This window comes from Parasteatoda tepidariorum, chromosome 6 (assembly GCF_043381705.1).
Source record: "Parasteatoda tepidariorum isolate YZ-2023 chromosome 6, CAS_Ptep_4.0, whole genome shotgun sequence".
NCBI classification, from domain to species: domain Eukaryota; kingdom Metazoa; phylum Arthropoda; class Arachnida; order Araneae; family Theridiidae; genus Parasteatoda; species Parasteatoda tepidariorum.
The window spans coordinates 54,262,903-54,275,630 of record NC_092209.1 but is presented as its reverse complement, the minus strand read 5'-3'; the positions used below and the strand labels follow the sequence as shown (position 1 = coordinate 54,275,630).

General features: G+C 29.4%; 1 protein-coding gene across 1 annotated transcript; it reads right to left on the bottom strand.

Moving 5' to 3' along the window:
* Nucleotides 1-4,033: 4,033 nt before the first annotated feature.
* On the bottom strand, nt 4,034-12,720 carry LOC107445657 (zinc finger protein 729-like). The gene has a single exon (XM_016060103.3). The coding sequence runs from the start codon at nt 12,536-12,538 to the stop codon at nt 8,939-8,941; it is 3,600 nt and encodes a 1,199-aa protein (XP_015915589.1). The 5' UTR covers nt 12,539-12,720; the 3' UTR covers nt 4,034-8,938.
* Nucleotides 12,721-12,728: the final 8 nt, after the last annotated feature.

Sequence of the window (12,728 nt, the reverse complement as noted above, 5' to 3'; positions counted from 1 at the left end):
CATCTAAGACAGGAAGGGGGAATCTATCCTTAATTGTCTTTTTGTTTAACTTACGATAATCCACGCAAAGACGCATAGTACCATTTTTCTTCTTACACAAAACAATAGGGGAAGCAAAATCTGAATTACTAGGTTTAATAATACCTTTTGATAACCATTCCTTTATTTGGGAATCAACTATTTGTTTTTCAACATATGGTAATCGACGAGGTTTACAGTAAATTGGTGTATCGTCTGTTAAAATTATATTCATTTCTAAATTACTTGTTTTCACTTTGTGAGGCTTATAGTTTTGGATAAGATTAAATACACCCTGTTTAACATGCTCATTTTTGATATGATTTAAGTGCATAGTATTTATATCATTTATATTCAATTGAAAACAATTAAAAATATCATCATGAAATTCAAATAAAAAGTTTTTATCATCATGCAAAGTGTCACATAATAAAGAATTATCAAAAGACAAGGAATCATTTAAACACAGATCGTTTTTCTTGTTCAAAAGTAAACATTTAGATTGAGAATTTTCCTTTTGCAATAAATCTCCTGCATAAGCATTTTGATCATTTATTTTTTTATTCGAAGTGTTCGAAGTTGTTTTGAATTTAACATCTGGCGAATCTGAAATTTGACACTCGAAAAGAAGAGCTTTTACTTGAGGAATTATGACGCAATTCATATAAAGTTTATCGGTTACTGCGAACGGGATGCATAATTCACGTTTAATGATGTTTTGACTTGGGAGTGAAATCGTAAGAGAATAAGTTTTCGCTTTAATTATCTCTCCAAAACAACTTTTTAATTCAATTGAACTTTCTGGGATACGATCTTTCAAATTTACATATTTACTATTTATAACACAAATGCGTGAACCCGAATCTACTAAACAATCAATTTTTCGTTCATTAACGTTTAATTCAATAAATTCCAAATTATTTACACATTGTTCGTTGATAGAGTTTTTACTTTCGATTTGATTAATCTGATTTGCATTAATTTGTGAAGGATTAGTTTGGTTTTGAGTTTCTTTAAACTTCATATTGCAATTTTTCGCGAAATGTGAATTCGCACCGCAAATGTAGCAGTTTCTAGTGTCTGGCAATTTATCTGTTCGTTTAAAAGTGTTTGCCCTATATTTTTCTTGATGAGTGTTTTTAGGAGAATGAAAAGTGCTCCTATATCGATGTTGATTTTCTGTATGGTAGAATGTTGACTGCTGTTCATTTTGCGATTTTCTTTTTGCCGTAAAGTAAATATCGCATTCTTGTGCTAATTCGAGAGGCTTGAACCAACCATTAGCCTGTCTTACGCCAATATGGGCGGATGTGTCTCTGTCTAGTGTTTCATATATTTTATCCGAAATGATTAAATCACATAATGTTTTAAAGTCATTTACTTCTCTCAGACGTAAATAATACTCAAAAGTTGAACGAATTCGTGTTGCGAATTGAATGTGTGATTCATCAAAATTTTTTCTTTGGTGACGAAAATTAAATAGACACTGTTGAGGGGTTATTTGGTTTTCTCTTAAGATTAATGATTTAAGTTTTTGGTAATTTTTTAATTCCTCTTCCACGTATAAAAGCGCTTTGTTTGCTTTTTCTTGCAAAATTGCTATGAGAATTTCGGATTTAAGTTCATCTTTTACTTTTTTGGTTTTGAATGCTCGCTCCAAAGAATTAAAGAATAAGCTAAGATTTTCAGGATTTCTCGGAACAGTTACTGTTAAGGTTCGTATGCTTTTAATAAGTGATTCTAAATCTTGATGCGGATTCGTTAAATCAGAACTGCTTTTTACACTCATGTTTTGCTCATTTTGACTAAGTGATTCAAGTTGAATTTCTTTTTCTATTCTAGCTAATTTTACTTTTTCTAGTTCTAAATTAAGTTGTTGCATTATTAATTCTTCGTCAGCTATTAATTTCTTTGCGTTTATAATTTCGTCTAATAGTTCCTTTACTGTGTTCGGGTCTTTTTTATATTCGTCTGAATTTTCAATTATAGTTTTTAGTTCGGTTACTGTAGCGTTAGAAGGAGTGGGGATATTTAGTTCTTGGGTTAATGTTATTAGATCTGTTTTTGTTGATTTGTACATTTTGAAGTTCACAAAAAGAAGAAAAAAAATAAAGAGTCACCTACTTCAAAGGTTTCTTTGCAGATAAAATTTTTGGTATCCGGTAGCACTGGTGCAACTATCAATTCAGGCATGAACTCTGTATTAGTTGAAGATATGCGGTAGTTTCAAGCAACTTCGATGGTGATTTTAGTACTTTCCAGCAACTTCGATGACGATTCTAGTTGTTTCCAGCAACTTCGATGGCGATTCTAGTAGTTTCCGGCAATTTCCACAGCAAATTTAGTTGTTTCCAGGAACTTCACAGCGTTTCTAGCAGTTGTAGTTTCTCATTCAAGTCAACCCTGCCCGGCACTTGAAAATGGATTCGTTGTCACAGTTTTTGGTCCACAGTTTTTTTTTACGCAATGCTCAGCGTTTTTTTTTTTTTTTTGTAAGGAAGTAATTTTTAGTGATTATCGTCCTACGCGACGTAATCGACGTTGTAGAATGGATTAATTTTGGCCCTGCTCGGCTCAAATAGTTTGTAATAGCTCAACCTTGACTCGTTGGCTATAATCGTTGAAAAATGAAAAGTTATTGCCCAAATCGCAATTCACATTCCCGTGGACGAGCCCCCATTTGTAGGATAAAGGGGGTGAAGCGAGGGTTTCTCAAAAATAAAGAAGACGTGTTAAACTTAATAAAAATATATTATAACAAAATAATCTGATAAGCTACAATTTCCACTGGCATCCTCCTCGAGCCAGTCATTCCAACTCCATGGTGTAACTGTAAAGGAAGAGTAAATGTAGAGGTAAGTGTCCTTGATGTCACGTGATAGAGATGGTCGCTTCGTGGATCGGATCTGTATTCCACATAAATATAAACACTTTCATCTAGTACAGAAAATGAATAAGGCAGTTATGAAGAGAATTAAATTTTAGTTTGTTTTGGACGATTAAACTTTTTTTTAAAAAAAATGCTATTCTATATTTATTTAATTAAGAAAATGGTTTTCATTGGTGGTGTGGAATAGAAATCCAATGTTCGATTTTTTTTCCCCATTTCTTTTTTGTCATCTGATATATATGCAAAAATATTCAAGGCAGTCGCATACACTTAGAATAAAAAATCCCTGACTTTTTACAAACTATTTTTATAAAACTTATTTAATTTTTAAAACTAATGGCATCATTTTTCAGTTAAGTCCTATTCATAAATATAAAACTTTTTTACTTCCTATTGAAGTTAAAAATTATTTTTAAAAAAATACATAACTAGAATATATAACATAAAAAGATTTAGATAGACAGCAAACTCGTAGCAATAATAGTACATAGATCTTAACATAATTATGGAAAGAAAGAGAAAAAAGATTGCAAAAAGATGGTTCTTTCCAGGACTACTACACTACATAAAACATTGAAAGAAACTACTAATTTCTTTAGAAATTAATTAATCTCCCCCCAATTGTTATACTTTATTTTTGTTTTATAATTGAAACTTATAAATTGGAAACTAATACCATTCATTAAATTGATTGCAGTTAGTTATAAACTGCATAAATTTTTTTTTTTCATATTTGATATTTATTAAGAAAAGTTTCTTCTTACTTGGATTGAAAGAAGCATTTTTTCTTTTTTCCACAGTGGAAAAACACTTGCTATCTCTGCTTGAAGTAACCTGCATTTCTTGTTGTATCAGACAGAAGACTTTTATGTAAATAATTATACACATTTATTCTCTTACTAACTCTATTGATAGTAGATTGTCCTGAAAATGGAAAGTTTGTATTCAAAAGTAACAATATATGATTTAATTTATTTATAAAATCAATCAGGCTAGTTAAAGAAACAAGTCGTAAACAATCACAACTCTGTTTTCACTCAATGTAACCTCTCAATGTCACATAAAGATATATAAAATAGAGATAAAAGAAAAGTCAGTTGAAATTTAGATATTCTTCCAAGCAGATAACATAAAATATTTTATTAAGCATATAACAGAGTAATTTTGGCAGACATAAAATACTTTTTCTTTTTACAAAATACAATACATGTTTACAATATACATTTTTTTTAAACAAAAATTTCAAACACACAAAAACTTAGTATGTTTGACACATCTCACAACAAATGGATTTTTACACTTTTAATGAGCTTTTGACAAACAGTGTTGTGATCTACCCAAACATTCTTTTTCTCATTCATATAAAGCACTTATTAATCAAAAATTAATGGGTATTGACTAAAGCTAAGCAAATAAACTAATACTTAGAATATCAGTAACTAGATAATCCAATTAACAATTAAAGTTGTTGTCAAATTTCAGACTTTTAAGACATTAGTTTTAAGTTAACTGTGCAATGCCCATTTTAACATAGAACAGAAACAGGATTTCAAACGTACTTTTAAAATGATTTTTTTAAAACTTTTTATTGCACTAAAAGTTTACCACAATATTTAAGAGGTAAAGAAATAATTAAGTAATATGTTGATTTTTAAAAATTTGCCTAACCTTAAAAGTAATGCTATAGTGATTAGGAAGTATGAATTATTTATGCATATATGAATTATTTATGTGCTATAGTAGTCCACATAATTCAAAATTAATATGTTAAATCAAAAATAAAATGTTAAAGCTAAAATTTTCCTATCCCTCTGCAATGTTGGAGAATAATTATAATAAAAGAATAAATTGGTTGGTATGAATGCAATGCAGAGGTGCCAAATTTTGTAAACTTGTTATCCATAATCAGAAGTACAATCATACATAAAATGTCAATTTTTTACAACTTAATTGTATATACCTAATATAAATATAATATTATGTATGAATAACAAATAAAATAATAAACTATTCAACAAAAAAAGTAACACTTATGTGTTGCTTTCTTTTTAGAATACACTGCAAAAACAAAATTTCATAACTCTTAGTAGTTAAAGGGGGGGGGGATAAAAAAAATTTAAGTAAATTATTATGAAATTCTCAAAAACCGTAATTGTTATTAATAAGGCCCGGATTTTGATGACATTTGCATTTTTGAACATTTTTTGTCTTTTAGATTTTTTTAGATTTATAGGGCATTTTTCTTTAAATTTTGGGGCGTATTTTGCATGTTAATGCATTTTTTAAAGTTTTTTGTTAATTTTTTCCAATTTTTACTATTTTTTATCAATTTTCATTATTACACTGGCTTCCAAACAATGAAGAAAATCTATGGAATATTAACAGGTGAAGCAAAATCTTTTCAAATTGAAGAAGAATTGTAAGTAAGTGAGACCGTCTTTTTAAAGTACGAACCTATAGCATCAGTAGACGTTGAAAGAAGCTTCTGCAGGAATGAAAATTTACTTTCAGACAAGAGACGCTCGCTTACATTTCAAATTATCAAAAAACATTTAATAATCCAATGTAATTCTGATATTTAGTAATTTTATGAGTTGGAGGTTGTTATATCCATTAAAGTTTCTATACAAAATAAAAATACATTTTGGTGTCAATATATTTTCCTTTTTTTGTTATTTTAGGATATAAAACATATTTTTCAAACTTTAATGAACGTAGAACAAGTATTGCATTGCTTTATATTTTTTAAATAACTCATAATAATTTTAAAGACCGAAATATTTTTTTAATTCAATATTTTTGCTTTATTTAAGGCATTTTTTGAGCAATTTTTGCATTTTTAAGGGCATTTTTTGCACTTTTTAAGGGCATTAGTTGAGATTTTTTAGGTCATCAAAATCCGGGCTCTAGTTATTAATCAACCATAATCTTGACTGTGCAATTATTATAATTACAGATAATTCCTAATAGTTGGCATCGCTGATAATTTAAGTTTTCTCCGTACATTTTTATTTTATTATTTGGACATAAATTGAAGACATTTTAATAATCAAGGAGTTGTCTATAAATCTCTAAAAACAATACAAAACAGATAAAATCTTTCTCACATATTAACAAACAAACAAAAATGTGACATTTTAATATCATTAATTGTTTGTTAATTTCAAAGGAGTTAAAAAAAAATTTTTCATTTGCAAATAATTATTTCTTAAAGGTTAACCAAGGACGGAAATGCAGTTTATTATAATACTATGAAACTAGCATAATAAGTTTTGTAACTGTTTTCAGAGTAATTTCATTAAACTTTGTAGAAATGCCCATATCTTAACACCAAAATTCTAAAATGTAAAGGTTCTATTTCAAGGTGTTAAAAAATAACAATGTCTGACAAGTGTTTCTTTAAAATAAATTACTTTTAGAAAAATGACTTATTTTTAAAACATGTTTAATTCAATTTAAGAATTCATTTAAAAATTGAAGCTGCAAGTAATTTATGCACAGTAAAAAGTAACAAAAAACTAGTCTTTCTGGTCAGAAAGTTTTATCCCCAAAAAATCACTCTAGTCAATAATATTATTTACAATTTGCAAAGATTATATACAATTTGCTGTAGCATTTTAAATTATAAGAAAATTTGATAATTTTTCTTGTTTTACTAGGAGTATTTAAATAATTTATTAATTGTTAAAAAAAAAATTTATTGCAGTCTTTTTCTCGCATGGCCCTTTGTCAAAAAAGATTGTACAGTGCAGAAAAAATGGACTATCCTGAATAACTTTTGAACTAATTATTGCATCTTCACGTTCTAGGACTCAATCTTAATGGTTCAAGGGGATGACCTCAAATATGGTAATTAATTGGTATAGATGATATTTTAAGTTACGAAATCAGACACAAAAACATACTTTCTCAGAACAAACAGATCTTTTTTTCGGACTCCTAAAATAGCTGTAATTTTCTGCATTTTTTTTCTTAAAAAGTCGTACTTTTAGAAATGGAATCCTTAATAACGATTCGACCGATTTCACTCAAATATTGGATTAAGCCATGTAAAATTATTAATTGAAATTATAGTTTAAAACATATATTTTCGACTGAATTTGACAGAATATATCTTATATATATCTTAGTTAAACTAATCATTAAGGATGAGATTTTGTTGGCTGTTGCACTTTTTCGAAATTTTTTTTTCCTTTTGTGACCCTTTTTTTTTTTTTTTAATACTTTTAAGGTATTTTTTCAATTTTGGGGCTCAAACCAATTTATGAGCAGTTTTTGCATTTTAGAACATTTTTTAATGTTTTGGAGTGAAAGTACATAACAATCATTGGGGCAGTGGTCCCGGACTCCAAAATACTTTCTAGTTACAGTTATTGAATTATCAGATTTCCAGGAACTGAAGGGGGCCAAACTTTGCGGGTTTGAGAGAGGTTTCTGCTGTTCTGCTATTATTAGGATACTTTCTTTAAAATTATGTTCAGGACATCAATACATTTTCTTTTTCTTTTTTCATTGCAATATTTTTTGACATAAAGAAAATTTTAAGAGGAAAACATTGTCATTGTTTTAGTTTAATATTTTTAATTAAATAATAGGGCATTTATATGATTTTTTTAGACAATCAAAATCTAGGCTGTCAGTAATCTGTCAGTAATTTTTTGGGTAGGCATTCAATAATTATTTGCATAGTTTTTAAAATCTTGATATTTTAATAAGTCATTATGAATGTGCGGAAAAACACAAAACCCTATTCAGCAATCTCTCTTTTTTTAAATGTTCAATTTGCAACGATTAAATTGCAAATTCACATAGTTTTGAAAAATCATTCTAATAGAATACATGAATTTTGAATAACACATATAAGCAATCATTATTTGATTTGCCTAATTTCATCTTAAATTTGCATGTTTTTTTACATAATTATAGCACATGAATTCTGAATAATGCATTTAAGTAATTTCTTTTTTTACAAAGCACAATATTTGTGAAAATTTCACTGTTAATTCACATTACCTTATCAATCCTTTTTCCCAATAGTTTTAGACTTTTTTAAATCTCAATGTTTTTAATAGTTGAGTATTAGTACAAGGATTACATAAAGCAGACACACATTAGATTAAAAGGATTGTATAATAAATTCAGGAGTTTTGTTGATAGCTTTTTATGCCATGGATTTCCAGATCTTCAAAGTCTATTATTTTTATTGTGATGTTATTAAGAAACACAAATTCCGACATCTTTCCTTAAATTTACAATTGATATAACTAAAAAAAAAAATTAGCTTATAGGGAAAAAAATTCTTGATTTTGGTGGTTTCTGGAATTTAGAAGTCCGGATTTCTGAAGTTATAATTGGGGATTGATAGTTTTTTGTCAACAAACATTTTAATACAAAAATTAGCTATGAATATTGGTTAATAATGATATCAAAACAGAAATGAATAACGATGGCTAATAGGTGTTATTTTGAATTGCGAAATCAAAGCTTATTTCCATTAAAATTAATCTATATAATACTCCAATGAAACTTGTATTACTTTATAGGAGCGAATGCTGGCCTTGAATAAAACTTACGAAAATAAACTACGAAGTTTTGAAAGAAAAATACTCAGAGCCATCCTTGGAGCTGTTAAAGTAAATGATTTTGATATAATGATATGATGGTTGGATAAAGTAAATGATATACAGCACAATTATGAATTATCCAAAAAGTATAAGCAACTAAACTTAATTTCAGTTATGAAATTCTATAAAATAAGATGGCTGGGTGACATCTATAGAGAAGATGATGGTGAACCATTTAAAAAGCTCACTTTGGGGAAAGTTTACTGGCAACCACAAAAGGGAAAAACCAAAACACCAGATAGATTGATTTTGTTGTAAAAGATCTAAAAACCATGGGAATTTATGGAGGGAGAAACATATTGTCTGATTGAGCCAGATGAAAATGACTAGTTGGGACGGTGCAGTAATGCTGGTGGAAGAAGACTATATGCATATTCCTGGAAAAAATATTTATGAATATATAAAGCTAATCCAAAAAAGTAGAGAACAATTTTTTAAGATGAATTCGACCATGTCTTTTTAAAGATTGTTTTCGAGTAAACCTCTGATTGCAAGTACTGCAAGAGTAAGGTTTTTCTCCAGAATGAGATTGAATATGGGCATTTAGTTGAGTTTTTCTTTTAAAGCTTTTCGCACAAATGTCACATGAATAAGGCTTATTATTTGTATGCATCACTGCGTGACTTCTTAGAGCACTTTTATATGGAAAGGTTTTCTCACACCACATGCAAGAAACTCTTTGTTTGATTTTTGCAGGCCTGTTTGTATGATAGATTTTGAAATGTTTTTTTATACTATGCTTCCATTTAAAAGTTTTATCACATGAACTGCAAGAATAGGGCTTCTCATCAGAATGGACTGCCTTATGGGCATTCAATTTGTATTTTTCATTAAAACTTTTATTACACGAATTACAAGAATAACGAATTTTTATATCAGCCTTAATGCACTTGTGTTTGTTGAAACAATCTTCAAATACAAATCTTTTTTTACATGCATCACAAAAGAATGATTTTTGTTCCTTATGCTTTATTACTATATGTCTATGTAAGCTATATCTATAGTTATAAATCTTATAACATAACTTACACGGATACAAAGCATTCCGTTTACTGTGAGACTGAATTACGTGCCTGCTTAAAGATTTCCTATTCATTATGGTTCTTTTACACAAAGTACAAATATAATTGTCCTCTTTAGTATGAATAAACTTAAATTCCTTTACTGTAGACTCTTTTAACAGATTGTTTAGCGAGCCCTTGTGCTGCATTGTATAAATGGGTGTTGTGGTACTATTTGTTATTTTCTGATGTGGCAAACTTGATAGTTCATTTGAAGTGGCAGTCTGCACTTCAGAAACAGAAAATCCAGCACTAGCAGGCACTTCCAAGTAACCACATGTAATTGGTTGATCGTCTAAAGTGCTGGTAGTCCGCACAGTGAAAACTGATGGTGTAGTACTAGTTAATATGTTTTTATGTCCTGATAAAGCTGATATCTTATTTAAAGTGGTGGTCTGCACAGTGGAAACTGATGATGGTGTGCTAGCTGGTGTTTCTGAAGTTCCAGAATTTGTTTGGGCATCTGATGGGTTGCTGATTTGCACAGTGGAATTAGATAAACTAGTATTAGTTAGCATTTCATTATGTTCTGGCAAAATTAATTGTTCATTTAAACAAGTGGTTTGCACTGTTGAATTTGATGGTGTTGTACAAGCTGTCGTCTTAAGATGTTCAGGTGAAATTAGTTGATTATCTGAAAGATTGGCGGTCTGCTCAGTTGAAACTGATTCTGTAGCACTAGGTGGCATTTCCAAATGTGAAGATTCTACCTTATTTCTGTGAACAGCTACATGTGAACTCAAATAATCTTGATGTAAAATAGTTTCATTACACAAAGAGCAAGTATAAGTTTTCTCCTTAGTGTAAAAAAATGTAAAATTTTTTACTACAGGTTTAATTGATTGATCCTTCAATGGGCTGGTGGTATGAATAGTGGAAACTGATGATGTAGGGCCAGCTTGCTTCTTTAGGTGAATTAAATTGGAAGATTTTACCTTACTTTTATGGACATCTACATGCTTGCTTAAAGACTCTCTATCTAAAATAGTTTCATTACATAAAGTGCAAATATAGGTTTTCTCTTTAGTTTCAATGAACTTAAAATCCCTAATTACAGGCTTAGTTGATTGACTATTCAATTGGTTAGATGTATGTTTTGCTGAATTTGATGATGTTAAAGTAGCAGGCTTCTTCACATCCAAAGACAAATCAGAAAATTCTTTTTTGATTTGATTTAGGTTTTCAGTTGTTATACTTTGATTACTACAATCATTAAAATAGCCAGCTGGTGTCTTCAAATGTTGTGTCAAGTTAGATAATTCTTTGCTGTTCCAAGGAGAATTATTAGCTGTTTTGTTTTGATCACCAGAGTTACTAGAATCAGGCATTTCTATAACACGGGTGGCAATTTCTAACTCACCACTGTTAACTATAGAATCTACAAGTGTTACGCTTTCCTCGAAGAGGGAACTAGTATCAAGTTTCTGATTGATATGGTTAGGCAGCTCTAGCTTGCCCTCATTGTCTAGAAAATATTCACTTTTTCCATTCTCATGACAGATATTACCAGAGTCAGGTATTTTTTTACTATTAGTGGTGGTTTTCTTCTCTTTAACAATATTTAAAGAATCCACAAATGTTACAGTTTTATTACAAAAATTACTAGAATCAGGACTTTTATGTATATCATCAACATGCGCCAGCTCTTCTAAACTATCCAAATCTTCGACAAATGTAACACTTTCACTGCAATTATTACTAGAATCAGGTTTTTTATTAACTAGCCGAGCAAGTGCCAGAATGTCACTGCTGCCAAAAGAATCTGCAAGTATCAGAGTGCTATCGCTAGAGTCAATTTTTTCTTTGATACATTTGGCAACGATTGGTCTCCTTTGCTTATGCGGAGTATCCCGTACACTTTTATCAAGTAATTTTTCTAAATAGTATTCTTCTTTATGATGTACACGTTTATGATGCATTAAGGATTGCTTGAATCTAAATGCTTTGTTGCATGCATTACAAGAAAAAGGTTTTTCTTCAGTATGAATTATTTGATGTGATAATAAATTTGCTTTAGTTTTAAATCTTTTGTCGCATTTACTACAAGTAAAAGGTTTTTCTCCAGTATGAACTCTTTGATGAGCTCTTAAACTTCCTTTGAATCGAAAACTTTTATAACATATACCACAGGAATAAGGTCTAACGTCTGTATGGACAACAGAATGATTCTTTAAACTGTTTCTGCAAGGAAACTTTTTGTGACAAATATTACAAGCATATGGTCTTTCTTTTTTATGGACACGTTTCCAATGAACAATCAAATGATTTTTTAGCTTATATTTCTTATCACACTCAGTGCAAGAATAAGGTTTTCCTTCGACATGAGTTTTTTTATGATGAGATAAACTTCCTTCATAACGAAAACTTTTTTGGCATAAATCACACGAATAAGGTTTTTCATCTGAATGAACGCCCATATGAACCTTTAGAGAGCTTCTACATTGAAAAGTTTTATCACATTTATCACAAGCATGTGGTCTTTCTTTTTTATGAGCAGTTTTCCAATGTCTATTCAAATGAAAAGCTAGTTTATACCTTTTATGACACATTGAGCAAGAAAAAGGTTTGTCATCAGAATGAACAACTCTATGTCGATTTAAAGCATTCTTAAAAGAAAAGGATTTATTGCACATATTGCACGGAAATCTTTTTTCTTTAGAATGAACAAACTGGTGAACACGCAAAGAAGATTTTAATGTGAAATTTTTATCACACAAATTACAAGAATAAGGTTTTACATCTGTATGAGTTATGCTGTGCGAATATAAATATTCCTTTCGTTTAAATCTCTTATTACATACACTACAAACAAAAGGTTTTTCCTTGTTATGGAGATCAACATGACTGTTTAATAATCCCTTATGTGGAATAACAGCATTACACAATGTACAAGTATATTTATTATCCTCAGTGCAAATAAACTCAAATTTTTCCGAAGATCCCATTGCATTAAATAATAGAATGTTAGTTTAAAAAAATGCTTTTTCAACAGGAAATACTAACGATAAAAGGAATTTATACATTCAAAACTATTTTATAACATATTGTAATTTGTGAATCTTGAATTGCAAATTACAATCACCTTAGCAGTTTGTTTTGTTTGCATTTTTTCCACTAAAACGCTTTCGACTGCTT